Source organism: Pleurodeles waltl, chromosome 2_1 (assembly GCF_031143425.1).
Source record: "Pleurodeles waltl isolate 20211129_DDA chromosome 2_1, aPleWal1.hap1.20221129, whole genome shotgun sequence".
Lineage (NCBI taxonomy): Eukaryota > Metazoa > Chordata > Amphibia > Caudata > Salamandridae > Pleurodeles > Pleurodeles waltl.
In genome coordinates this window covers 105,633,717-105,661,699 of record NC_090438.1, presented here as the reverse complement: position 1 = coordinate 105,661,699, position 27,983 = coordinate 105,633,717, and the positions used below count along the sequence as shown (strand labels likewise).

The 27,983-nt window shown below is 42.7% G+C and overlaps 1 protein-coding gene across 1 annotated transcript in view; it reads left to right on the top strand.

Moving 5' to 3' along the window:
• Positions 1-6,627: 6,627 nt before the first annotated feature.
• ZDHHC15 (zinc finger DHHC-type palmitoyltransferase 15) overlaps positions 6,628-27,983 on the top strand; it is a 170,868-nt gene continuing 149,512 nt past the window's right edge. Inside the window, exon 1 of the mRNA XM_069211028.1 lies at positions 6,628-6,797. Coding sequence (XP_069067129.1) covers positions 6,656-6,797 — 142 coding nt within the window. The 5' untranslated portion in view covers positions 6,628-6,655. The remainder of the gene's footprint in view (positions 6,798-27,983) is intronic.

The window sequence follows — 27,983 nt, the reverse complement described above, 5'->3', positions numbered from 1 at the left end:
AAGTGTAATTTTAAGATATCATGACACATTTCTGGAGCATCTTTCCTGCAGGATATTGTGCTAAAGTGTAATTTTAAGGCATCTTTGTTCTATTAAATGCTCTACACAATCTGCCATCATTAGTCCCGCGTTTCGCAAGGCAAAATTAATGTCAGGGAAAGGCCTCCATCCAATGTGAGATACAAATACCTGTAGTCGGCCTGGCGTTTTGGTGAGTGGAAAAACCAGTTGTACGTTTCTCTGATCATCAATTCTATATTACTTGGAATGCTCCATATTGCTTTCTTAGCAATGATCTTAAAGAACTGGTAAATGCAGCACACAAGTTGCAAGGAAGGTTTCTTATCTTCCAACAAGGTGAATGCTGAGTGATGCTTTCCGCACATGACGCTTGCCCCATCTATGCCTATTAAATTTCCAATCTCAAGGCTACAAGCTTTAAGCAAGTTCTTTTCTTCAATGTCTGTAGCTTTAATTAGGAGAAAGTGGAGTATGGTGCTCTTCTGGGCTTGGCACCAGCAGCAGGATTGCCATGCAGTGCTCTGGGATTGACAGTGGCAAGAGCAGGTCTGAGAAAGTGTTCTTCTGGTCCTATCACTAGAGGGCTGGCAGGCATGGCTCCTTCTGCACCTAACAGTGGTGAGGGCAGGTCTGAGAAAGTAGTCTTCTGGTCCTGTCACTAGAGGGTTGGAAGGCATGGCTCCTTCTGCAGCCAACATTGGAAAGGGCAGGAACGAGTTGCATGCATTCCTTGGGAGAGGGCAGAATTTTGCAACTTTAATCATAGATACTGCTGTTAGATTTTGCAAGCAATTGCAGGGGGGGCTCAAACGAATAGGACTCAATTCCAATGCGTTTCAGTCCAAACTGCTACCAAACGTGCAAAAAGGTTTCAGATAAAATGGTTTAAATAATACCCAAACTGAATGATTTATTTACAGTGTAGGGAGGGGCCGTAGGTAGCGCCTACACAACAGGAAGGTGCCAGGGGAGTGTCTCCCCTCTCCCAGGCCACAATCTCTCACTCTGGGGCTGGTGTTAATTCGGGGTCCAAGCTCACAACAGAAGAGACTTTTCCAGAGGGGGGCCACCACCACACGTGTGCAGAGTGAGGCTCACAGCGGGCCCAAGAGAAGAGTGAGTAAGGAGGGTTCACCCACACACACCAGACACCAGACACCACCACGTGCGCAGCAAGTCAGTGACAGTGCGCACGCGCCCACGCAGCCAGCATTTTTAAATAATGCCTCCGGGGCAGGCCAATAATATTTGTCAGGGCCGTCAATTGGTAGCACTTTCGCACGCTCCTTGATTGACGGCCCTCTGCCCCAACAACAATTTCCATCACATGACGACTCACCATCACCGACTCGACTCTCACTCTCATCGGAGAGTGACGCATGTGATGTGAGTCGTTGTGACCCCACCCACCCCAACAACTTCACTGCACTGCCTGCCTGCCTGGCTGACAGGCCACCACTGTCTGTGCCGTGCTGAGGCACAGGCAGCTCAGTGTCAGTCATCATCAGCGCTGCCGCGGCGCGCTGCGCAGGCGCACTGAGTCTGTCGTCACAGACTCTCGGAGTGACGGAGTCATCGTCCTCACTGAAGTGGAAGTTCATGTATCATGGGCCATGATGGCATGAACTTGCACTAACTGTGAGTGACGAGTCAGACTCGGCACTCAGCAGCGATGTGAGGCGGAGGTGCCGCCCGAGGTAAAAAAAATCTGCACAATATCGTTGTGGGCCCAAACAATAGCCACCCGCCAGTTGACTATTTTCTCGCACAAATGGGAAAAATGTCACCCATTTGTGCGGGAAATAGCCCAATCTGGCAACACTGCACCCAGCTGATCCTCTCCCTCACCAAGGACCCCGCCATCGCCAAGACCAACCTCCACGAAGGAATGAAGGCCATCGCCGAATGGATGAAGAACAACTGCCTGAAACTGAATTCCGTCAAGACTGAGGTCCTTATCTTTGGCTTCACCCCCTCCACATGGGAAGACTCCTGGTGGCCTGCCGCACTGGGAACCGCACCGACACCCACCGACCACGCACGCAACCTGGGTTTCATCCTGGACTCTTCACTATCTATGACCCAGCAAGTCAACGCCATCTCCTCCTTCTGCTTCAACACCCTCTGCATGCATCAGAAGATCTAAAAATGGATCCCCACTGAAACCAGAAGGACGGTCACCTAAGCCCTCATAAGCAGCAAATTGGACTATGGCAATGCCCCCTATGCAGGAACCATGGCCAAACTCCAGAAAAGACTGCAATGCATACAGAACGCCTCTGCATGGCTCATCCTGGACATCCCCCGCCACGGCCACATCATAGCCCACCTGAGAGACCTACACTGGCTCCCTGTCAAAAAGAGAATCACGTTCAAACTCCTCACCCACGCTCACAAGGCACTGCACAACACCGGATCAGAATACCTCAACAGATGGCTCTCCTTCTACACCCTGACCCGACAGCTTCGCTCCGCCGACCTTGCCCTCGCCACCATCCCCGCATCCACAGAACCGCTGGCAGCAGATCGTTCTCCCACCTCGCCGCCAAGACGTGGAACATTCTTCCCACCCACCTGCGTCAAAGGACCTACTTACCTTCAGGAGACATCTCAAGACATGGATCTTGAGCAGTATCAGCCCCCCTCCCCTCAGCGCCTTGAGACCCTCACAGTTGAGTAGTGTGCTCTACTAATACTCTGATTGATTGATTGATTGATTGATTGGTTGACTATCGCCCTAAATCTCTCGTTAATGTAGATTATAAAATGTTTGCCAAATTACTACCCCTTCGTATTGAATCCTTTTTGCCAAAAATTAATTGGTAAAGAATAATGTGGTTTTGTTAAAGGTAGATTAACTTCAGATAATTCTCATTTATTTTTTAATGTATTAAATAAAGCACCTTCTCTTTCATATTCTCTTGCAGCTATTTCTATAGATGCTGAAAAAGCCTTTGACAGAGTAAGCTGGTCTTTTTTATTCAAAGTTTTGAAACGGTATGGCTTTGGACCCTAAATTATATCTTTTATTTCCTTTACACAGATCCTCATGCTGCATTATTAATTATTAGAACATTGGTATGCTGGGGGCTCCATTGAAAACAATGGAGTGCTGCGGGCTTTTACTGGCCCGTAAAAGCCCGCAGCGCCAACATTCCAATGTTCGCTTTGTTCACAGCAGCAGCTGTGAACAAAGCCTCACGGAGCCAGAGGGGATTTTAATCCCCTCGTGCTCCTCTGAACATTTTTTTTTTTAATAGAACATTCTGCCCTGAGTGGCAGAATGTTCTAATAGCCTTAGAACCCGCCGTAGCGGGCTCTACCGGCTATTAAAGTCCCTCTCCCTTGTTAAATGCCCTCGCCTTCGGTTCGGGCATTTAACGCGGGGAGCGGGCCTTTAATAGCCGGTAGAGCCCGCTACGGCGGGTTCTAAGGCTATAATGGTTGTGTATCTCACTATTTTTCCTTGCAACGAGGGGTTCGTCAAGGTTGTCCTTTTTTTTCGCCTCTTTTATTTGTTTTAGCCCTTGAACCTTTCCTCTCTCGTATCCGTGAAAACGCCTCTATATCAAGTTTTCAGTATGGTGATAAACATTTAAAACTATCTGTTTATGCAGATGATATTATTCTTTTCCTTTCTAATCCTGCTATTTCTATACCTGCTTTACTTAAAGAACTTTCAAGTTTTTCATCTGTCTCTGGTTATAAAATTAATTCAGAGAAGACTGAAATTATGCCCCAAGCATTCCTTTGACTGCACTGGGTTTCATTGGAATAATTCTAAAATTAAATATTTGGTTTACTAACTCCGTTGTTGAATCTGTTACAATAAATATGAAGGATTGTATCCATAGAATTGACAAACTATTGTCCTCGAATCCTCTTTACTTATCATGGTGGGGTCGTATAGATTCCATTGAAATGATGATTACTCCCATTGCTTTGTACATTTTATCTATGACTCCAGTTCGTATACCAAATATTTACTTTAAAAAATGGACTCATTTCTCTCCAAATTCCTTTGGAATAAGAAAAAATCTCGAATTTCTCTTTTACTCCTTAAAAAAACTAAGGATAATGGAGGGGTGAACTTTCCTGATTTTTAGACTTATCATAAAGCTTTTTGTTTGAAACAATGTACCAAATGGTTTTCTTCAGCTCTTTCTCTTTTTATTCCATTGTGGCTAGACATTGAACTAACATTACTTGCACCTTTCTATAGTAAGGAATTTTTAAGGTTTTCTTCAAAAAATAACATAATTTTCTCACCGCTTTTTAAACATACCTGCTGTTTATTGAGTCCTTATTATCAAAGAAAAATCTCATCTAGGGTCACTTTTTTGCAATCTCCGCTTTGCTATAGTAAACTCATAACTATTAATATTAGACCCTTTATTTGGAAATCTTGGAGAACTATGGGAATTATCTGGATTCAAGATCTTTTTGATGGCCTCAATCCTCATTCCTTTCCTCAATTCCAACGGATTTTTCACTGTCCTCGATCATTTTTGCACAAATTTTCAATCCTTATGGAGACAGTTTTAGACATTTTCTGTTCGCTTCCATTAGAGTCCATACCTCTTTCCCCTACTCCCCAGATTAACTTTTATATTTGTTATCTCTTAACCCAAAGGCATCTTTTATATACAAATATTTTTGATCAACTGATCCTTTTAGTCCTAAAGCCAAAGTAGAACTTTCTTGGGAAGTTGTTTTGGGTTGTGATTTGACCGTTCTTTTCTGGAACAAAATATGGTCCATAATCTTTAAAATTTCAAGATCAACCTCTACCACTCAATCTATGTTTTTTCTTTTTTGTAGGCTATATCATACACCAATATCCCTAGCCAAATTTGGTATCATGTCTTAGTACTGTCTGTTGGTCATGTCATTACTTGAAAGGTGATTTGCTCCATATCCTTTTTTAATGTCCCCTACTGCCATTTGTTGGCAAAAAGTCTGGGCCCAACTCTCAGTTATTTTTAGAATAAAATGCCCATGTCAATTATCTCAATTTTTTAGGTAGTCTTTCAGATAAAATTGAATTACATGCCCAAGACAAAGGATTATTTGATCTCATGTTGGCCTTAGCTTTTCAACAAGTTACAGTTAACTGGAAATCCTCCTTTAGCATATCCTTTCCAGCTTGGTGGAATAATGTTTGCCATTATCATCGTTTAGATACTATTTTTGCTTCTGTTTGTAGACCTCTGGTGAATAGGGATTTGTATTGGTCCACATTAACAAACTTTCTCAATAATAACATTAAACAATGTGATCAATCCATTAGGTCTGAGAATTTTAAACCACCGTAATTTATTTATCTGTTTTTTTCTCAGTAACATGGTTCTAGTTTTTCTCATTATGCATATATATAATTAAATTTACCTATCTGATCTTCAAGTGATGAATTGCATTCCCCTTCCCCTTGTATGTCCTTCCTTCTCCCTTTAATTATAAAATTGTAAACAGCTTTTCTCTTTGTATTGCTTACTAGCTTTGTACTGTTACTGTTTCCTGTGTTGATGGAATTTTGTTGGATTCTTTTTAATTCCATAATAAAGCTGATTAAACTAAAAAAAAAATAAAAAAAAAGCGGTGAGGGTGGGAGTTTTGAAGACAGTTTGGAGTCACTTCCCTTTAGATACATACTTCCATCTTGGATATAAATGACAAAACATTGTATTGATAGTCCATTACAGCACGGTTTACTGCTGCTTGTTTTTTCCAGCTTAAAACAAACCCCCGTTAGCAGCATAGGTGCTTCTTTTGGCCAGAGCCGGGCGACCTCACCCTTCACTTAAGGTCCCCACTAGAGGTGAACACCCCCACTTTGAAGACATCTGGTTTAGACTGACATATTACTCAAATGGTTTGTAAAAGGAAATCACGGAACTGGCGCACTGTGCCCTAGGTGACATGTAGTGACTTGAAACCTGCTTGACAGCTATGGAGAGGCAAGCTTCTGGCTCGAGATTTCGCCACCTCTAATTTTAATATTTAATTACATTTTTTATATATAATGAAATATTCTCGTGTTTTCAAGAATATCGCTTCCTCGTAGAGCCGCCACGCTCCAAAGCATAAGCCTAGCTCACTCCAGAGACCGCGCACGAGTCTGCGAAGACATGTGTATGAGCGTCTCAGTGTTTACATACAAACGGAAGAAGGAAAACTGCCAGAAGAAGAGATAACCCGCGCGGCCATTTTGCAATTGTAAAAAACTTTCAGTCATTAGTGAAACTGATAAAAATATAAGTCAAACAAGTCTTTCACTGCTATTCAAGAATTTTCTGTATTTGACTGTAGGTTTATGAATTGCAATATTCAGTGATTTCTTCAGTAAGTTTGACAACACCCTTTTCTTTTAAATTAAAACAGTGCTCGCAATTTCAACAATTAGTTTCCGATTCGGTATGATTTTTTTTATAAAAAGCACTGATTTTATTATTATATTTTATTAATGGATACGTTATTGTTCCATTGAAACATGGCCGCGCAGAAATGTTTATCAACTGAGCCGCCTGCGGGGATGCGGTGCCAGCCAGGACGCCTAATAGAACACCGATCGCTCTCTTCCCTTCTGCGCTTCCTCCCTGAGCAGACCAGGCTAGCCGAGCGGGAGGCAGGGCCGATGAGGATGCATCTGGGCTGGAAGATGGCTCTGTCCAGGGGGCTGCGGTGCTGCCAGCGGGTGCTGTCCTGGATCCCTGTCCTCATCATCACCCTGGTGGTCCTCTGGTCCTACTATGCCTACGTTTTTGAGCTCTGCATAGGTGAGTCTCCTCTCGAAACGCCCCTACCATTTGCTGTTGCCTCGGAGCAGGAAGTAGAGCTGCGGTACCCGCTGCATCTCTGGTACACACTGGCACCTGCTTGCAGCCCATGATCCAGGGTCTGTGGCTGTTCCGACGGTTTCTGTGGCCTGGGCTGTGCATTGCCTACGGCTGATAACAGAGAAATATAAAAGTATCAGTTTATATATTATTTAATTCAGAGTTTTTGTAAAAAACATAACCATAGTGGGTATGCATAGTACTTTAATGGGCAAATATGTCATTTCTGGTGCTAGATAGTGCGTGGTCTGTAACCCATTGTTTAGAAGTATATACACTTTCCCATCATATTGCATTATATGTGGCGACCCCAATAGAGTTCAGGCGCGGGGAAGCTTTGCTAATGATTCATAGACGATTCTGTTAACCCGAATAACAACCGCAGTGTTGCGTTGAATAGGTTCCTGAATTGTGTATTTTGAGGCGTTTGGATCAAAAGCTAACGTTTTAAAAAAGCTTTAGAGGTACGAGGCTCAGTTGCAGTCTATTCGGTTATTTAGAAAACTGGCAAACTAAGAGCAAGATTGTGCTCCAAAACGTGATATCTCTGCCCAGTGAGTGACACTTGGTGTCTAAATGAATTTGTATACCTCTCTTGAAACAACTCCTTAAATCGCTTCTAATTGTGTGCTTGTTGCCAGTAAATACAGTTGTATTTTTTTATCTTTTTGTCTTGTTAAGGATATGAAATTGCTTTGTTGCTGGGGTTCATAGAGCACTTATTCTATAAGATCATAATAATGCCTGAACTCCTATCTGCAGTTAGTTTTCTGGATCTAGATAAAGACTTTTATTGGATGGTGGTGTTGCTGCAGCTCCTTAGCAATGTATTTGTTCTGCTAATACACTGTAAGCATATGAAAAGCTGTGCCACATAAAGACTTATTTCCGAGATAAGTATGACACACCAAGAAGAGCCACGGCACAATGCAAGTTTTTTTTTTTTTTATAGCCACTGCACTGTGTAAGGTTTTTTTTTTTTTTTTATGTGTGGAATCCAGCATTATTCTACCTCTGTGAGATTCATCAGGAGTGTCAAGAATCGAACATTCCCACTTGCTCAGTTGAGTATCTAGGTCACAAAATATCTGCTGAGGATTAAGGTCCAAATTGAAGCTAATGGTAGTACCCGAGAGGGTGATAAAGAACATTTAAGGTCGTTTCTGCATGTTGCGAAATGCTATTCCAAGTTTGTAGAATTTTTGTAAGAGAGACTGAAGGTGTTCTCAAAAAGGAAGGTAGACTTTGAGTGGGCGGAATAATGTTTTAGAGCCCTTTTTATTATAAAGAGGGCTACTGAAAGTGCTATGGCCTTGAAGCCATAGGAATCTAGGGTTAAAATCTGTACAGTGACCATTGTAAGTCCCTCAGGGTAATATGCTATGTCAATGCAAAGTAGTGGAGGTGCTGAGAGAGTGGTGGCATTCGCATCTAGGACATTAAGGGGGGTGTAAGCAAGCTATTCAGTTATGCCGGAGGTGTTAGTTTGCTGGTGGGGGTACAACATATCTACATAAAAGCTACTAAGGTACCCTCACAACACTGGTACTGTCTCACTATTAAGTCTGTACCAGGAAAGAATATTGTTAATACTGATTGCTGATCTAAATTGTCAATCCAGGATACTCCTAAGCCAATGGAAGAGGAGTGGGAAGTAACCTATGTGGAAGAATGTCATAGTTGGGCCATCCGCAAGGAGCAGTGATTGATAGAAATTGCTAAGTATGTGTAGTTCATATAAATCAAAATGTATGTTTCTAAAGGTTGACTGAGGATGGTGGATAAGTTGAATGGCTTCAGAAATTATAAACTAGTGTGGTTGGAATCCTTAGACTTCGATGGCTTTTTGAGGAGGGCAGACAAATAGGTGGTTCTGGCTGCACTGAAAGGAAGTTGATGGAGTTATTATAAGAATGGAATGGAGGCATGTTGACAATGAAGTGAAGGGCAAGGTTAGATTTTTGGTGACCAGGAATGATAAAGACCTAGCGAGGAAAGTTAGAGGTTGTATGTCATACACAAGAAGTGACAAATTATAGGTTGTGCGAGAAACTCCCATTGTGAAATTCAAATACCGGTAGAGGTTATAATGACGTGTTGGCTTGGACATCTTCAGGGAGCATTGTAACATATTGATGTGGACTATACTGCTCCATACACTTGTGTAGGGTTAAGAGGAATGTATGCCCTTTTGTAGACTAGTTTTTAAGTGTCTCAAAATAAAGCCCTGTAACAGAGGTGAAATTAGTCAATATTATCAAATTCTTGGGAGACGTTGTTTGCAAGCGAAGGGTGTCTAGAGTATACGTTGTCAAATAATGGATCACCGTTTGCTTCTAATGAAATGAAAGAGTTGCTGAAGAATTCTGAAACCAAACGTAATAACAGTGTTCTATATCATCCAAGTGAAATCCTGCTTGTTGAACAATTTAATGGTGTGTTGAACTAAAGTATACAACTGGTGATGCACAATATTTTGAATGGGAAGGACGGACTTGTGACGCTACAGGTGTATGCCACATTCTTCAAAGGAAGCCTCTTTTTGTTTATTAAGAGGTATCCTACTATGCTCAATAATGTGTCCACCCTGAATAGGCAGAGGCAGAGTAAGACAGTGCGAACATGAGGAGAATGTATCGGAGATAAAGAAAATATCAACAAAGGTATGAAATGAAAAATCGTGCAATACCTGGTTATTTTGAAAAAAAGAATTGGGTGTGAATACAAATTGATTCAAGGGCAAGGAAGGGTAAGACACGTTTTTCTACCCCAAGGCATGTAATAAGACTGTATGATCTCACTGTAGACTTGGTAGGTGGAGATGTATGGATTGTAAGGAGTGTTTAGGAGCGGAGTGGAGGAGGATCTTGAAGATGGATCGACAGCAGCCGCAAAAACGGGTAGAACAGGTTATACTGGGAAAAATACTTGTGTGGGATGTAGACGCACTAGGAAGCACAAAAGGTTTATTAATAATGCATGATTTAATTGAATGCTTTTTATATTGTATTCCTGTAGTATTGATACTAGGCGCTGACTGGGAGTCTGGCCCTCGTTGGAGGCTTTGTTTATCCTCCTACATCAGGGACCAGGACAAGCAATTGGCCCTAGGAGATTAGGGAACATCATCATTATGCCTGTTTTCATCTTTCTCAAACCATTGCTCACACTTCTTCCTTTCTTCCAACCAGGAACTCATGAGTGAGCAGTGTGCCAACCCCCAGCACTCAGGGATTTCACTTGCAGCTTTCCAGCTTCTAACAGAAGCCGCGGTTATAGACCTCATCCACAATATTAAGTCAGGATCCCCTCTTGATCCCGCCCCTCCCACTATTATGGCATCAGTCTCTGACATTATTGTTCCATAATTGACAAGGATTCTTAATCATTTTTTAATTTTAGGAATCCTGCCGCAATCCCTTAAACATGCCATCATTAAACCACTTTTGAAAAAGCCTAAACTCGACCCTACTCTGTTCAGTAATTACAGGCCCATCGCCCTTCTTCCAGTTTTAGCTAAAATCATGGAAAAGCACGTCAATAAGCAATTGACATGCTTTCTTGAGGACCATGAACTCTTAGACTCTTCTCAAATGGGATTTAGACCCCAATACAGTACTGAGTCAGCCCTTCTGGCAGTCACTGAGTCAACTAGGCAACTTTTAGATCAAGGAGGTCACGCAGCCATTATTTTATTGGATCTCAGTGCGCGCTTTTGACACCGTGGATCACAACACCCTCTGACATAGGCTCTCCAGTATGGGGATAGAAGGTATAGAATTAGCTTGGTTCTCTTCTTTCCTCACAGGAAGAACCTTCCAAGTCTTGGACCGTTCTTTCTTGTCCGATATACTTCCCCTGACCTGTGGAGTCCCACAGGGCTCCTCTCTAAGCCCTACTCTTTTTAATATCTATCTGTCCTCCTTAGCTAAAATTGTCAAACCTTATGACCTCTCAGTGGCTTCTGGCTGGACTGTCGCCTAACAATGGAACAACAATCCAAAAATATTTCTTCCTCTTGTTTTGGTCTCCTAGAACCCTAAGGAAAATCTTCAAGCTGCTGCCCCCACTGGCCAGAAGAATTCTTATTCAGGCTATGATACTCTCTCCACTCGACTGCGGCAACTCTCTTTTTCTCATCTCTCCTGATTATGTTGTGAAGAAACTCCACGTCGTACAGAATGCGGCCACAAGACTACTTATGAATTTACCTAGACATCATTCAGCCAAGTCAGCCTTAGCTGCTCTTCACTGGCTACCAATAAAACAGCGTATTCACTTTAAAGCCCTATGCATGATATATAAAGCTCTGCACAAGGGACCCCATTTTCTTAGAGAAAGCATTTCTCTTTATGCCCCTACTAGAACGCTGAGATCCTCCACCACCCAGCTAGTGCACTTAGCACGGTTAAAGAGGTATTCATGGGGAGGTAACTCCTTTTCAATTAAGGCAGCGCGCCTTTGGCTCTAGAACTCCGGCAAGAACCTTTGGAACTTCCGTTCTGGAAAAAAAAAAAAACTGTCCTTTATTAGCTCTAACTTTCGTTCCATTGTCAGTCAATATTTTTTTGCATCAGAGCTTTTACTTCCTTTTTTTAGCGCTGGGAGGCCTTTGGGTAGCAATGCGCTTTATAAATCTTTTAAACTAAACTTTCTGGAGCAATATGGGCTTCAATTGGTGGTTGGGTTGGAATGGACATAAGGGTTGAAGGGCATAGGAGACACAAAATGGGTTGTGGCTTTGTGGATAATAGAGGAAAAGTTTTTTTTTTTTTTTTTTTTTTTTTTTTAATTAAAAAAAGCATCAAGGTGCTTGTCTGCCAGGGTGTAGGTAAACTTCATACAATAAGCATTGGGATGAAGAAACTGGACTTGGCAGTAATGAAGATTAGTATTCCTTGCTAGAGCAGTACATCCTTGCTAGGGCATCACATCAACATTTAGTACTTTGATTCTCTGTGTGTCTAAATCCAGAATGTAGGGGCAGCTATTGGTTAAGGATTTCTTGCAATAACACATTTTCTAATAAATATTAGTAAATCACTGCTGTAAAGAAAGATGTATTTAAATTGATTGTGCACCAAGTGACAGCATGCTCAGACGTTTGTGATTGGTTTCTCTGCTCACATCATCTCCTCGCTGAACATTGGTCTACATGGGGGAGAGCATTCTAGTTTCAAATGCACCCCCTTTTAGTTGGGATTTGTAAGGATGAGTCAATGAGACAGAGAGGGCAAGCTTGAGAGGAAAAGACAAAGAAAGAGATGTGAGGAAAGAGACAAGCAGTAAAAAGAGAGGGAGAGTAATGTTGCTTCAAGTGTTCGTTATAGCGCCTATGTCACTCCTTACAAGTTCAGCCCTAAGCAGCTCATTCCTTATTTTAGACCTTTTGATAAATTTAATACAATGGTCCTAGTTAGGTCAGAGTTTCCAAAGGGATAGCATTTTTTGTTCCGATAATACTATTAGTGCAGTTTAACAAATCTGTGCAAAATGTTCCCCAAAAAATGTTCATCCATCTCGGCTCCTTCATAAAAAGTTTTGTGCTGAACCGTCAAATGGAGGACAATCCCAAAACATTGATTTACCATGTTATTTCTCATAAGAAGCTTTGCCTTCAAACACAGAAAAAAACAGCTTAACAGAATAACACCAAATTTGCCAGAAGTTATAACTTAACTCAGGAAGCATGTTTTTTGTGATTTTTGAGAAATTGACATTTAAAGAGCTGGTCATATTGGGCATGAAGGGTTAAAATTCTAAGTATATCTGGAGAGGTGACCAAGGGTACCAAAAATTCAGACAAATATGACCTTATGGGCTTAGGGTGCTTTTTGTCCTGATGGCCATTTTGGTACCACTGACCACGCTATCTCATTAGCAGACCGCAACTGTGAAGAAAATGTTGCAACCGATATTATAGGGAAAGCGGAGTAGGTCTCCCTGTCCTTAAAAAAGGTAAAAGGCGGTAGGGTAGGGACACCCTTACCCCCATGTACTTGTGGGGTGACCCAGAGAGACTCCCAGCCCAGAAATTTAAATGGATTTTTTTGAGCCACTTCAAAGCAGGGGTTGGCCACCCATGGGGAGTTGATATAATTTAACATGTCAGGAGGGAGCTATACCCCTCCCTGGTCTCCTTAAACAAAAAAAAACGCCTCAGTAGGCCTGATCTGTATTATTAGGACATAGATGGTGGTATGACCGTCGGCGACCTCTTTCAGGATGGTCAGCTCCTGTCCTTCTCTTCACTTATAGAATAGTTTGAATTACATGTGGGCAATTTTTAATACATGAATTATTGGGTACACCCTTGGCGCCAAGTGGTCTATAATTGACACTGAGCCTGAAACCCCACATTAGTACAAACCATATGTATCATAAATAAAAAAAACGTATATATCATGGGGTATGGTAGAAAATCATCAATGGGCCGAATAAGTCCATTCTAAATCATACTCTAATCCCATTCCAGCCACTGAGTGACACCTGGTAATCTGAATTTAACAGGGTATTGCATGACACAGAATGGTGTAGGGCTTTAGATTACCCTCATAACATCTTACATAGTGCTTGGTTTAAATGGATACCATTTAATATCCTTGATAAGGAGTATTTCTCCCCAGCCAAAATTAATCAATTGTTTATTACTGTTGATGTATTTTAAGCAGGCCTCGAAAAATCCTAAAAATTTTACTAGGCCTGCAGGTCTAGTGACTTAAATAATCTACTTGACCTAATAATAATGCTCTTGTCCCCTACACTGGTTTCAAATTAAGTGATCCAGGGCAAATATTTTAATTGACTGAGCCACCATTTTCTTCTTTATTCCATATGGGAGCTCCTTATGCGAGTTCAGCATGTCTGCTGTACAAAAAACACTTTTGTTTGATTTAATGGACTAAACGTTTGCTCCAAATATTATAGAAGTCTAGCCACATATAGGTTACATATGACCGCTGACTTGCCTCTTGGTTCAGTAACCACATTGCCATCAGGGCGGGGGCAGCATTGTTTCTCAAATCTTGTTTAAATTCTAGCACTTTTAATTAATACATACCTTAAGCATGAAGTGGTAGCACACTTATTTGCAATTGGCAAATTTTCCATTGAAATGGCCACAAGATTTCACACTGGCGTGGTTTTACTGATAAAACTATATAGTGTATAATGTTTGGAAATCGAGTTTCTGCAAACATTTGTTATTTGAACATCACTAAGTAAAGTGTTTTCATTTGTTTTGCTCCTATTTAACTCTGTTTGCATAACTCGTCTAAATTATAAAAAAAAAAAATATTTCGGAATTCCTGATGTATTTTGAAATACTTGTACTGTTCATTTACAAGCTGATTAAATGTTGTGTGTTAGGAAAATAGCCTGGCATCTTACACCCTTTTGTGTTACAATGATTTTCAGAAAGCTCACTTGACAAAAATCTCTAACTGTAATAAGAGAAAGAAATGTAAACACCATTTTCCAGGAAAAGAAACGATTAGTAAAAATACAAACTGACATTTGACATCTGTCCTTGAACAGACAGCAATGTGTCTAGATAAAAACAAGATTAAAAGGTGTCTTTATTGCTCAATCACTTTCTGAATGAGCAAAACACCTGTTCCTTCAAGCTTTAAGTTCTCTCCCCAGAATGGACTAGTAGGTGCTAAAAATAGCTCGACCTGATAAAATCTGACTCGCCATATCGAGTAGCCTTTTTGAGGCCTCTTATGCTCACTGTGACACCCCACCAGCGGACCTTTGTCATATGTTATGGAATGGCCCCATATTGGGACCCTTCTGGTCAGAGATGACACTACCGCTAGCAGATCTTGTGGGATTGCCAAAAGTAGAACCAAGGGAAGCATGCGCCTAAGGCATTTAAAAAAGCTCATAAACAAAATGTGTCAGTTTGCGTTTTTAATCTGGTGTTTCTGATATCTAAGATTGCCATTACTATAAAATATGAATCTGTGCTATCCCCCCTTGCTTGAAACTTGATGTCAAGACTTAGTATTGTGGACGAAGGCTGAAAGTAGAGCCGTACATAGAGAGGAGGCTAGAGTCCTACGCATGTGCCCAATAGCTAGAGAATTGGACACACTGTGGTTAAAACTGAAGGTGACCTCTATTGATAATTATCTACCACCATGAATCCGATTAGCTCTTTATTTTTGTGCTTATGACATGGGCGAACACCGTAGATCTCTGAATGTTAATTCTTCTCTATTCCACATATGCTGCATCCCTCTAGGACTAGTTCATCCAGGGATATTCCCCCCACATATTGCCATTGATTCGGATAACCATTAGACTAGTCAGCCACCCAATCCATTCATGACAAAGGGATTAATTATATGTGCCCAGCTTGAACGTTTTATGTTTATGATGTTCCACATAGCACATGGTCAATCCTTTCTATTATATTCTAGCTATCAGATAACAAACATCTACGTAGGTCATATCTCTAAAAGTACTACCATCTACTGTGTAATCCAATACAACAATTGTCCTGTTTAACTTCTATTTATTCAAATGTAATGCATTTGAAAAATGCCCCAATTTTTTTTGTTGAAAATTACAAAATTGAAACCCATAAGTGATACAATACGTGCAGTAGTAAGCTTAGTAAACCATACCTGGTGAATTTTAGTGTTTGGGGAAGTTTTAAACTGAATTTTGTTATCTAATTTCACCACCTAACTAGTTAAAAAATATACGTACACACATACACGTATTCATAATTATATGGGCAGCCAGCCAGCCCTCTTTGACCTTTGGTCTGTTGTTGTGTCATTCCCATTTTACTTCTACCTATACACCATGGGGCAATAGGTCAGCCTACTTTAGCTGTTTGCTAACTTTGAGTGATATTATTCTGCTCTTTTACAAGGAGTACATCCACAAACAGAGTATTTTCCATCAGTGTAAGGGAGTATTTTGACATAGGGAGTGAAACATAACGTTTAAGAGTATTCATTACACAATATTCCACTGGAAGTTCAATTTAAAGACACAGCACAAATCTTTAGTAGAATTGATTTTTATTCATCTTCTGCCATCAGTACAAGGACATCTTTACTTTCTTTCACAGTTTGCAATGAGTTTTTTGTCTTTCCCAAATTACATATGTTGGATCACCCACCTCGTGCTTCACCCTGAGGAGACTTGACCTGGGGCTTTTTAAGACTGAAAGGTTGTTTTGTTGTGACATGCATATAATATAAATGAGCATTTGGAGACATTTATAATAAAAAGATAGACTTAGTACTCAACTTTTTTAAAGCACTTCATGCACGAGTCACACAGAATCAGTATCAGTATGAGAAGTCCCATGTTTCACCTTGGATATCTCTATCTAATGTAGAAAAAGTCAAGTAAGCAAGAGCAACCTAATACTGCCTTTGTAATCAGAAATACAAATACCATAAAAAGTAGGAAAGGCCATTTAAAGATAGGAGTGAGGTTGATATAGACTAGTAGATAAAGCAGTCAATACCAGACTATGCTAGATGAGGCAGATAGCACCAGAATATAAGATGCAGTTGCCCAGGGTGTCAGAGGTGTGGTAGATAGTACAGGAGCATGGTCACGTGTTGAAAGGCATGCCATAATATATAGGAAAACTGACTAGTTACTGGAATAGAAGGGAGAAGTTGTTGCTGACCTTTAAAAGAAGGGTGTGGAGGAAAGAAGAGTCTGCATCTGCAGCTGCCAGCCTAGTCTCTAGAAAGAGTGGCAAAAGAGAGTATGATGCAAGGCAGGGTTATGTGGGAATGCAAGACATGGAGCACACAGCTTAGTCTTATATTTGTGTTGTCAACATAAACCAGAAAATTGCAGTCTGTAGTGAAGAGATTGTGTTCTGTCTTTGAACCTTCACAAAGTCTCTGCAATATTTTATCTAAAAGCCACAAGAAGGGAAACGTCCCTGGTAATGTGTTGTGGAACGTTGGAACTATCTTGAAAAAGACAGTGTTAGATTGTAAGAGTCACTGTGAGGTTGTCCTGTGAGGTCTTGTGTTGTAACCAAGTACAGGCATCCCGGATTGTGGATTGTATAGTATGGCAGCCTTCTTGGGAGAAATGAAAGCTAGAAAGTAGGAAACAATGTGAACAGCTAGACTCAGTGCTATGTCCTAAGGGCTCTGGTCAGCTAAGTGTGTCATGATGGGTTGCCATAAGGTTGGATCGTGTGTTTTAAATAATAGTTATAGTGCTGAATGAACTAATTGTGTCTCGGAGTTAGAAATCGGTTTTGGTTTGGCAAAAATCATAGGGTCCAAATTGAAAGTGGCAACAAGGAAACGCTAAAAGGACTGAATGATGAATTAGTGAGCCAATTGACTTGAAACAAAAGAAATGCAAACGTTTCAAATAGGGGTGGGCCAAAAATTCCACCACGGCAGCGAAGTTCGCAGAGTTTTGCCCACTCCGAGTTCCACTTGGAGCATGGAGTTGTGGCAAAACTCCACCAACCACCGTGTGGGTGAGTTTTTTTTCTTCTTGGGCACGGCTTGCCAATGTTGGCGAAAGTAAGTGAGAATTTGCATCCCCTTGAGTGATTTTTGGGCACTCTAACACCTCCAGGTGAAATTTCTCAACTCTGATGGTGGCAGAAAGTCGCTGCTGCTCACATTGAGAAACCTGCCACTCAAGTTGCAAAAGCTGCCGCATGAGTAGAACATCTACTCATGCGGCAGGAAGAGGCAGCGCCCTCTGGCGCACTCCGTGGTGCTGTTCACGCTGATTTTACTGTGTGGGACAAGCTTCCAGCCCTAAAAATCAGTGCGAGCAGCGCAACCTTACGAACCTCCGCAGCTCACCAAATTCCATAGAATCTGGGTTGAGTTTTTAGGTAACTGCGGAATTCCATGGAGTGAAACTCCGCAAGTTCTGCCCAGGCCTAGTTTCGATGGAAGAGCAATGGGACACTTTTTCCATGATTGTTTACAGAGGCATTAGTATGACATTACATTTTTCCACCTAAATTGGAACATGGAAAGAACATCAATCATATGGTAAATAGCGTGATCTTGAGTGAGTAATGTAAAGTTAGTCCTGATTTTATCAACTGTATAATACATACCATGGTTTTGAGTACAGTGGTGACTGGTGTGTAGTTTTCAGTTAGACACTAAATTGAAAGAGTTGATCGAACATCACAGGATCACACAGGCTGCTCCGATAGATACAGCATGGAAAGATCCTACAAAAACTGTGCGTCATGTGCACTATATTGGATATACAGGGGTGTATTTGTGACAAGGTATAGAATTCAAAGTTGTAACTATACCATTTCATTGTTCACCCTGATTTTCAGCATGGTAGACTTATCATCTGTATTGTACCTACCTCCTGTATTGTACGTTACATGGATATAAATGACTGTTGCAATGTTGCATGTGATTTTGACATAGTAATATCATTGGTTGTACCATGCATAACCATGGTCTTGAGTACACTGGTGACCCATGCATAGTCTTAAGGTCTCACACTCAATAAACAGGTCAGTAAGGGCTGGCATATTGGGGAAAGGAACGCCTGAAAGATTTACACATCAAAATAGCTGGTAAAGGCATCAATAGCTCAAACAGTGTTGGTTGCTCTGATAGATACAGCACAGGCATGTACGAGGATCATGCACACTATAAGTTATAATTTATACAATGAGGTATATAACCCAAGAAGCAGGTGAGTAATAGGACAAAGATGTTAGATGATGTCACCATGTCATAACCAAAATGAACCAAAACTAGTATTATTTGCACGAAATGTTAGCAGTTCTTGAGTAGTAGAGAAATTAAGTTGTGTGGATGGTAGTTGGTTTCACTGAGGTCTCTTTAACAGCGGTGCTCCATGGAGCCTTAAGTGAAAAAGGTGCTGGCTTCCAATGTTACAACAAAGATACAAGAAGAATACAATTAAAGAATTTTACCTTGCTTGATATTGGTCAGCTAACCAGTGTGAATTTTGGATACCATAACCCTTTCTTTAAACTGTGTTTACTTACTGGTATTAGGGCCATATCCATTTTAGAGTATAAACTTTCACCTACTTACGTACACTTGCTGTATCCGAATGGCTTAGTGGTCTTCAAACTTTTTTATGCTGTGCCCCTCCCCCCAGTGGAAAACAAATTAATCTGGGGTCCTGTTCAAATTGTTCACAATTATTTTATTAAATTGCCAATGTTTAAATATGTCTAGACTAATTTAAACATTGACGTTAAGGTCTGTTACGGTTTTAAAAAAAATGCAATCAAATACATGATGCCAAACATACTGTTCTAGTCAGGCAGGCCTTACCAGCGTGTAAAAGCATTCACAATGTGATTATTAGAAGTGCAGGTGGGGTTCTGAAGAGTGTTTGGAGTCCCCTCCCCTTTAGATACATACTCCCAGCTTGGCTATCAATGACAAAGCATGTTAGTGATGGCCCATTACAGAGTGGTTTACTGCTGCTTATGTTTTACAGCTTAAAACAAAGCCCTGTTATCAGCATAATGCTTCTCTTGGCCAGAGCCTGGGGATCACCTTGGGCCCCTCTGGAGGTGCCCACCCCCCAGTTTGAAGACCCCTGGATGGCTAATACATAGGGTAGTTTGAAGTTTGGACCTTCCTTTTACACTCACCATACATACTTTCAATGTAGCTTATTGAATAGCTCTCCCTTGTCTGTTTTCAGTCTGGCTTCCATTCGAGGAATGGCTCTGGGATCTTCCTAAGCATTGTGGGGCATAACGTGAAATAAGGAAAGGGAGCCTTTGTGTTAGGGTAAGCCGACGTGCTTGACGGCCAACACCTTGTAAGGCCACAGCCATGTTGCAGAAAGTAGGTGTGAAATATATTATTTGTTGTCCATAGTATGCCCACCTGCATGGCAAACATCTGTTGTGTGCTCAAAGTGAATGTCTCCTTTTATTTGATTTACGGGCTGGACAATTGTAAAAGCCTGGCCTTATTCCTGGCTGAGCATTTATGAATTATGCATAGGAAATATAAAGGCATAGCAGACGTAGTGGCCTTTTATGAATTTTTCCACTAGTTTGTGTTTTGCAGAAATGTATAATCCCTAGTTTTCCGATCTCTCCCGCTCCAGAAGCTGAGTGTTAGAAATGGGGTTTTTGGTTGGCAGTCAGGTTACCCCCTGTCCAAGCAAAAGCACTCACTCTAGTCAGGGTAAGTCACACACAATCCAAGATTATCCTATGCCCACCCTCTGGTAGCTTGGCACGAGCAGTCAGGCTTAACTTAGAAGGCAATGTGTAAAGTATTTGTGCAATAAATCATACAATACCACCATATAGCACCACAAAAATACACCACACAGTGTTTAGAAAAATATATAATATTTATCAGGATAATTGTAGGTCAAAAAGAATAAAGTTGCAATGGGAAATTGTAGAGATATCACTGAAAACTGATATAAAGTGTCTTAAGTCTTTAGAATATAAACAAAGTCTCTTTCAAGCACAAGTACCTGGTTTAGAGTGGAAAAATCTCCTAAGAGGGCCACAAAGGAAGAGGTGCATGGAAAAAGGGTGTGTGCGTCGATTTCTCCCCAGCACACACGGACTCGCGTCGTTATTTTCCACGCGGGGAAGTCGTGCGTCGTTTTCCGGCGCGCGGACAGTCTCTTTCTGTGGATCGCGGGGATTACCAGATGTCCCGGGTCTGTGCGTGGATTTTCCTGCTTGTTCTCCGGCTGCGCGTCGGTCTGCGGGGCTGCGCGTCGAAATTACGATCTCACGGCAGGCGTCGCGTCGATTTCTCCTCTAGAGGTCGGTCTGCGGGGCTGCGCGTCGAAATTACGATCTCACGGCAGGCGTCGCGTCGATTTCTCCTCTAGAGGTCGGGCGGCGCTGTCCTTGCGAAGCCGTGCGTCGGATTTTCGGTCATCCCAAGAGCGTCGCGTCGATCAGCGTCGGTGTGCGGCGTTTTTCTCGCCGCGGAACAAGCTGTGCGTCGAAATGTTCGGCGCACGGAGCGTCCAAGTGAAAAAGAGAAGTCTTTTTGGTCCTGAGACTTCAGGGAACAGGAGGCAAGCTCTATCCAAGCCCTTGGAGAGCACTTTCACAGCCAGACAAGAGTTCAGCAAGGCAGCAAGGCAACAGCAAGGCAGCAGTCCTTTATAGAAAGCAGACAGGTGAGTCCTTTGAGCAGCCAGGCAGTTCTTCTTGGCAGGATGTAGTTTCTGGTTCAGGTTTCTTCTCCAGCAAGTGTCTGATGAGGTAGGGCAGAGGCCCTGTTTTATACCCAAATGTGCCTTTGAGGTGGGGGAGACTTCAAAGAGTGGCTGAGAAGTGCACCAGGTCCCCTTTCAGTTCAATCCTGTCTGGCAGGGTCCCAGTAGGGGGTGTGGCAGTCCTTTGTGTGAGAGCAGGCCCTCCACCCTCCCAGCCCAGGAAGACCCATTCAAAATGCAGATGTATGCAAGTGAGGCTGAGTACCCTGTGTTTGGGGTGTGTCTGAGTGAATGCACAAGGAGCTGTCAACCCAGCCCAGCCAGACGTGGATTGTAAGGCACAGAAAGATTTAAGTGCAAAGAAATGCTCACTTTCTAAAAGTGGCATTTCTAGAATAGTAATATTAAATCCGACTTCACCAGTCAGCAGGATTTTGTATTACCATTCTGGCCATACTAAACAGATCAGCAGCTGCCACTTCAACAGTGTATGAGGGCAGCCCCAATGTTAGCCTATGAAGGGAGCAGGCCTCTCAGTAGTGTAAAAACGAATTTAGGAGCTTTACACTACCAGGACATATAACTACACTGGTACATGTCCTGCCTTTTACCTACACAGCACCCTGCTCTAGGGGTTACCTAGGGCACACATTAAGGGTGACTTATATGTAGAAAAAGGGGAGTTCTAGGCTTGGCAAGTACTTTTAAATGCCAAGTCGAGGTGACAGTGAAACTGCACACACAGGCCTTGCAATGGCAAGCCTGAGACAAGGTTAAGGGGGCTACTTAAGTGGGTGGCACAACCCGTGCTGCAGGTCCACTAGTAGCATTTAATCTACAGGCCCTAGGCACATTTAGTGCACATTACTAGGGATTTATAAGTATATTAAATAGTCCAATCAGGTATGATCCAGAGTTACCATGTTTAAAAAGGAAGAGAGCATATGCACTTTAGCACTGGTTAGCAGTGGTAAAGTGCGCAGAGTCTAAAAGCCAGCAAAACAGGGTCCAAAAAGTGGAGGGAGGCAGGCAAAAAGTTAGGGGTGACCACCCTAAGGCATGTCAGGTCTAACACTGAGGTTTCAGGCAGTCTTCACCCTCTCCCCAGGTGTGCTCGGGTTATGGACTCGAGAACCTCAGCAAACTCAAGGAGGAAAACTTTCTTTACATCCCCTGTTCTTCAGGCAATTTACTTGGTCCACCCACATTACTATAACTTACTTGTGTCTGTGATAAGTCACTGTAACCCACATGACATACCGAAGGCTCCCCGTCTCACTTGGCCCCCATACGTGCACCCTATTTCTTAAGCACTGCAAAGGTACTATATTGTGCTCCATTGCGCGGAAATATTAAGCACCCCAACATTTACTATAATGTATGTCTGTTAGACATAGCTAATAGATTACATTGTGTTTAGCCTTTGTGTGAAAGCGAGGTGTGTTTCTAGGCTCAAGCCTGCTGTTAAAGCTCCTACTGAACTAAGTTCCCGTCGTCCAGATATCTTTCTTACCCACTTATGTCACCCTCCAGGAGGACCAGCCGCATCTGCCTCAGGGAAAAAGGTAGAAGAAAGACCATTTCTTCCTTCCACCCTTTTCCAGAACCGCTGGGATGTGGTCGGCCTTGTGTGCCACCCAAAGTGTGCCACTGTGGAGTTCTGGCGAAGCGAAGTGCAGCCTGCCCCATACTGTGTCTGCGGCTGCCATGGCACGACTCACAGGTTTATAGTAGCAAGTGGCCTGATGAGATTATAGTATTCACTGCCACTCACGTTGTTTTAGCTAGTCTCTTCACAGGATCCCATGATAGTTTCGTCCACAACTGATTTGCAAGCCTCCTGTCTGTAAAGAGCAGTGCCTGCTAGATGTGGTGGTGACTGTAGTGACAAACATTTAAAATGTCTTTTTGGGTCCCCAGGACTGAGATTTTGCTTTGTGTTGTATTTTTGTTCCACTCAGTTGCTGCCACTGAGCCCTATTTTTGTCCCTCCCATTCAAGTGAGCACTGGATTGGATTGTTGTGCTTGAGGGACACGCTGAGGGACCAGGGGTGAGTGGGGGTGGCTAGTTACTTTCATGCAGCAGGGAGATGTTGTTCCTAGTGAGGAAGATTTGTTTTGCATTTTGGGTGAGAGAAAGATGATATGTAAATACATATAAGACCACCCATAAGATAGGAGAAATCAGTTTTATTTGTAAATGATGTAAGGCTGCTGGGGAGAAGCGTAGAAGATATTTACATACTGATATACCAATTTGTTGCAGCCTTTTCATAGCACTGCATTTTTGTTCCCCCAGCCGAAAGTTAGTCTCGAGATAAGCTCTTTGAGTAGGAGCACTGCACCCTGATCAAAGCATTGTCTATTTCTTGGTGGGATATGTTGAAAAGGGTCTAATGAAGGCCATAAACAAAATGTGTGCTTAGCGTACACCTCGTGTGTTTGTCACGCTGATACTCCCCCAGTATCGCATGCAAGGGCTTTTATGGAAAGTAAGATCTCTTTGTCTGTTTCAATATTTCCAACAAAGAGCCTCCTGCATTGTATTATTCTGAAATCGGCACAAGCCCCTCCCTTCACCCATTCTTGTTTTCAACTCCTCATAGTGTATACGTAGTGGTAATGGAAGGTGTTTTTGTTTAATCATTGCAGAGTCTTCAGCAGCTTTTGAGAAATGTTTGTGGTTGTAATACAGCTTCTGACGAGTAAGCTGCTCAAGAGGTTTTGATGGCAGAGGTGTGTGTGGCCTTTGCCCCATTGTCTGGATGGGCTGAATCGGTCTTTATGGTCTGTCCTGCCAGCACAGCTGTCGCCAGACAATTATGTAAGCATCACTAGAGAGGGGATTTGGTTCCACCCACATGTTGGGAGCCAGGAGTACATGTCTTCATTGGGCAGAAGCTGTGCTCCTCCACAAAAAAGTGCTTGGCTTCATAGCAGCTGCAATAATTTTGTTTATCCAGTTCTCTAAGCTCGAAATTGCAGGGACACACACATGACATTGAAAAGCTATTAAAGTGTCATAGATAACTATACATATTGTTTTTCTCCGACAGTGACACAGAAGGGGAGGAGGGCAGTCATTAACATACACAGTTTTTTAGGTGTTACTTGACAGTGCCAGTGTTACTTACTTGAACTTTCAACCTACACCAATATTATTTTACAGTTCTTTGCTTCCAGACAAATACATATCTATTCCTAAACTAATAACTTGTAACGCTTCGCATTACCATACGACATTCCTTTAAAGCCGACCCATTGGTATTACCAATGCTTGTTTCAACTGAGGTTGCGTCTTCAGTGCAAGTTCCACAATTTCTGTCTTTAGTGGTGAGTTTATCATGGCTCTATATCAGATATGCTGATTAGCAGAGTTCCTAATGTCGATAGTCATTTCTTTCACTCCCTCTTCTGTTAGTGGTTCAGCTTTGCTCACTTGAGATGACTCATCTATTATTATCCCCAAGGCTGAAACAGATAGACCCAATGATGCGTGTTTTATGAAAACAATTTTATGAATTTTCGTGCGTGGCTTAATGAACTCTGTCTTATTTGAGCTGGGTGGCTTTCGGAATGCATTCAAACAATATAATTAGAGTGAATTGTTCACATAACTTGCTACTCTTAGTTTCCTTCTTAAAGATTTTCTTTTTGCCCTACCCTTGCCTTTCCGGAATCATGTGGCAAAGTTTGCTAAACTTGTTTTGCTGCGAATGCTGATGCCAAACCCTCATACACGTTCCACTTGGATTAGGTTTGAAAGGGAGCTATTAGTTTCAAACCCAGCCATTTCGAGGTGGCAGATGTTTAGGTGGCAAGTGTGTAACAATGACCTGTTGCTTGAGGATGAGGGGCAGTAAGAAAGAGATAGAATGAGTGTGTGTGCACACATAACATTTGTAAATGATGTTTCTACACAGAAATGCCTTGTTCTTTCAAACTGAAAACTAAAAATCCTCCATTCAGGCAACTAGGAAGCGCTACTACAGGAGCTCTGGGGTTGGCCCCACCTGAACTCTGTGTCACAGGACTGGAAGGAGGTTTGCTCACTCGCTCTACATATATGGACCTGTCTCTGCCCAGATTCTTGTTCATCCTCACCGGTTTACAGTAGAGCAGGTTCCTGGTGGCGATGGCTGCTCTCAACCCTCTACACCAACACATTGACTGAAAAACCTAGGAAGGGAGTGCTAGAAAGGATAACTCAGTGTCATTTGTAGAGATATCTAGTAACCAATTCCCGTTTATGTATTTTTTTCATTTTTTTAAAAATCTTTTTATTCGAGTTTTGTTACCGTTTTAACCACTGTCACAATCTAACATAAATTCATGAGCAGAAACAATCAGCTATATCATCTTCAGTAAATGCATGCCACGGAATACATATACATATGAATTACACCCTCTGGTCTAGAGCAGCTGCATTTTATTGTGTACGAGTTTTAAACTGGTCCATCTTAACAGTCATATCTTTTAACGCATCTGAGTTCAAAACAATTTGCAATGAAGACGACCAACCCATGCCGGTAGTCTTCTAACAGGTAATCAGGCCTATCAGGCAGTCACAATATATATATATATATAGATATAGATATAGATATAGATATATATATATAGATATATATATGTTCGATGGCATGTGTAGCTGCAGATACACATGCTGTGCACAGTCCGCCGTCTGGTGTTGGGCTCGGAGTGTTACAAGTTGTTTTTCTTCGAAGAAGTCTTTTCGAGTCACGAGACCGAGGGACTCCTCCCTTTTCGGTTCCATTGCGCATGGGCGTCGACTCCATCTTAGATTGTTTTTTTTCCGCCATCGGGTTCGGACGTGTTCCTTTTCGCTCCGTGTTTCGGGTCGGAAAGTTAGTTAGAATCTCGGAAAAAAACGTCGGTATTGTTGCGTTCGGTATCGGGTTAGTTAGAACAAATCGACACCGAATTTTGAAGAGCTCCGGTGGCCCTTCGGGGTAATTTCGATCCCCCGTCGGGGCCTGGTCGGCCCGACCGCGTGCGACTTCAAGACTGATGGAACGGACCCCGTTCCGATTCTGTCCAAAATGCCATAACAAATATCCGTATACGGATCTGCATTTGGTCTGTAACTTGTGCTTGTCCCCCGAGCACAAGGAGGATACGTGTGAGGCCTGTCGAGCGTTTCGGTCCCGGAAGACGCTGAGAGACCGAAGAGCCAGAAGACTACAAATGGCGTCCACGCCCACAGGTCCACATCGGTTCGAGGAGGAAGAAGAAGAAACTTTCTCCATCCACGAGTCGGATTCCGAAGAACTCGACGCCAAAGAAACGTCAACCGTGAGTAAGACGTCGAAAATTAGGACTCACAAAAAGTCCACAAAAGCCCAGGGGATGCCACCGCCGACAGGCCATGGCTTAACCCAAAAACAAGGTGACCGAGCCAAGGCACCGAAAATGGGCATGCTGGTGTCGAAGTCATCCGACTCCGGTCGTGATACTGCCACACAGCAACCTCGGAGCCGAGACAGCGGCTCCGAGAAACCTCGGCACAAATACGGCGCCGAAAAGATTCGGCACAGAGACACCGAGCCGAAGCAAAAGAAAATTTCTTCGGAGACGAAAAGAACTTCCGAAAAGGTTTCGGTCCTAAAACACCCAGCCTCGGAACCGAAAAGTAGTTCCTATACAGAGGAACAAGGGCTAACCACCCAATTACATAGATTTGGAGAGGACCTTCAAACTGTGGAACCTGACCACACACAGAGAAGGCTTCATATCCATGAAGATACAGGGAAGATAACCACTCTTCCCCCAATCAAGATCAAAAGGAAACTTGCCTTTCAACAAGGGGACAAGCAACCACAGGCAAAGGTGGCAAAGAGAACAACCCCACCACCTTCTCCACCGCCATCAACACATGCATCACCAGCAACCACTCCACCACTAATGCACTCACCAGCTCATACAATGAGTCAGGATGACCCCGATGCATGGGATCTCTACGATGCTCCAGTGTCTGACAACAGCCCAGACTCTTATCCCACAAAGCCTTCGCCACCTGAGGACAGTACATCTTATACACAGGTGGTCGCAAGAGCAGCCGAGTTTCACAATGTATCATTACATTCGGAACCAATTGAGGATGACTTTCTCTTTAATACCCTATCCGCAACCCATAGCCAGTACCAAAGTCTTCCCATGCTCCCAGGAATGCTAAGACATTCGAAACAAATATTTCAGGATCCAGTTAAAGGCAGGGCCATAACTCCAAGGGTGGAGAAAAAATACAAGCCACCACCCACAGATCCTATATATATTACAACACAACTGACACCGGACTCAGTAGTTGTGAGGGCAGCTTGTAAGAGAGCCAACTCTCATACCTCAGGCGACGCACCACCTCCGGACAAAGAGAGCCGCAAGTTTGATGCTGCGGGTAAAAGGGTTGCAGCACAAGCAGCAAATCAGTGGCGTATTGCCAACTCTCAGGCACTTTTGGCAAGATACGACAGGGCTCATTGGGATAAAATGCAACATTTCATCGAACACTTACCCAAGGAGTTCCAAAAAAGAGCGCAACAAGTGGTGGAAGAGGGGCAAAGTATCTCCAACAATCAGATACGGTCTTCCATGGATGCAGCAGACACAGCTGCAAGGACAATAAACACCGCAGTCACAATAAGAAGGCACGCATGGCTACGTACTTCTGGGTTCAAACCGGAAATCCAACAGGCTGTGCTCAATATGCCGTTTAATGAACAGCAATTGTTTGGGCCGGAGGTAGACACTGCCATTGAGAAACTCAAAAAGGACACCGATACAGCCAAAGCCATGGGCGCACTCTACTCCCCGCAGAGCAGAGGCACATTTAGGAAAACACCTTTAAGGGGAGGGTTTCGAGGTCAACCCACAGAAGCCACAACCTCTCAAACAGGAGCTACCTACCAGGGGCAATATCAGAGGGGAGG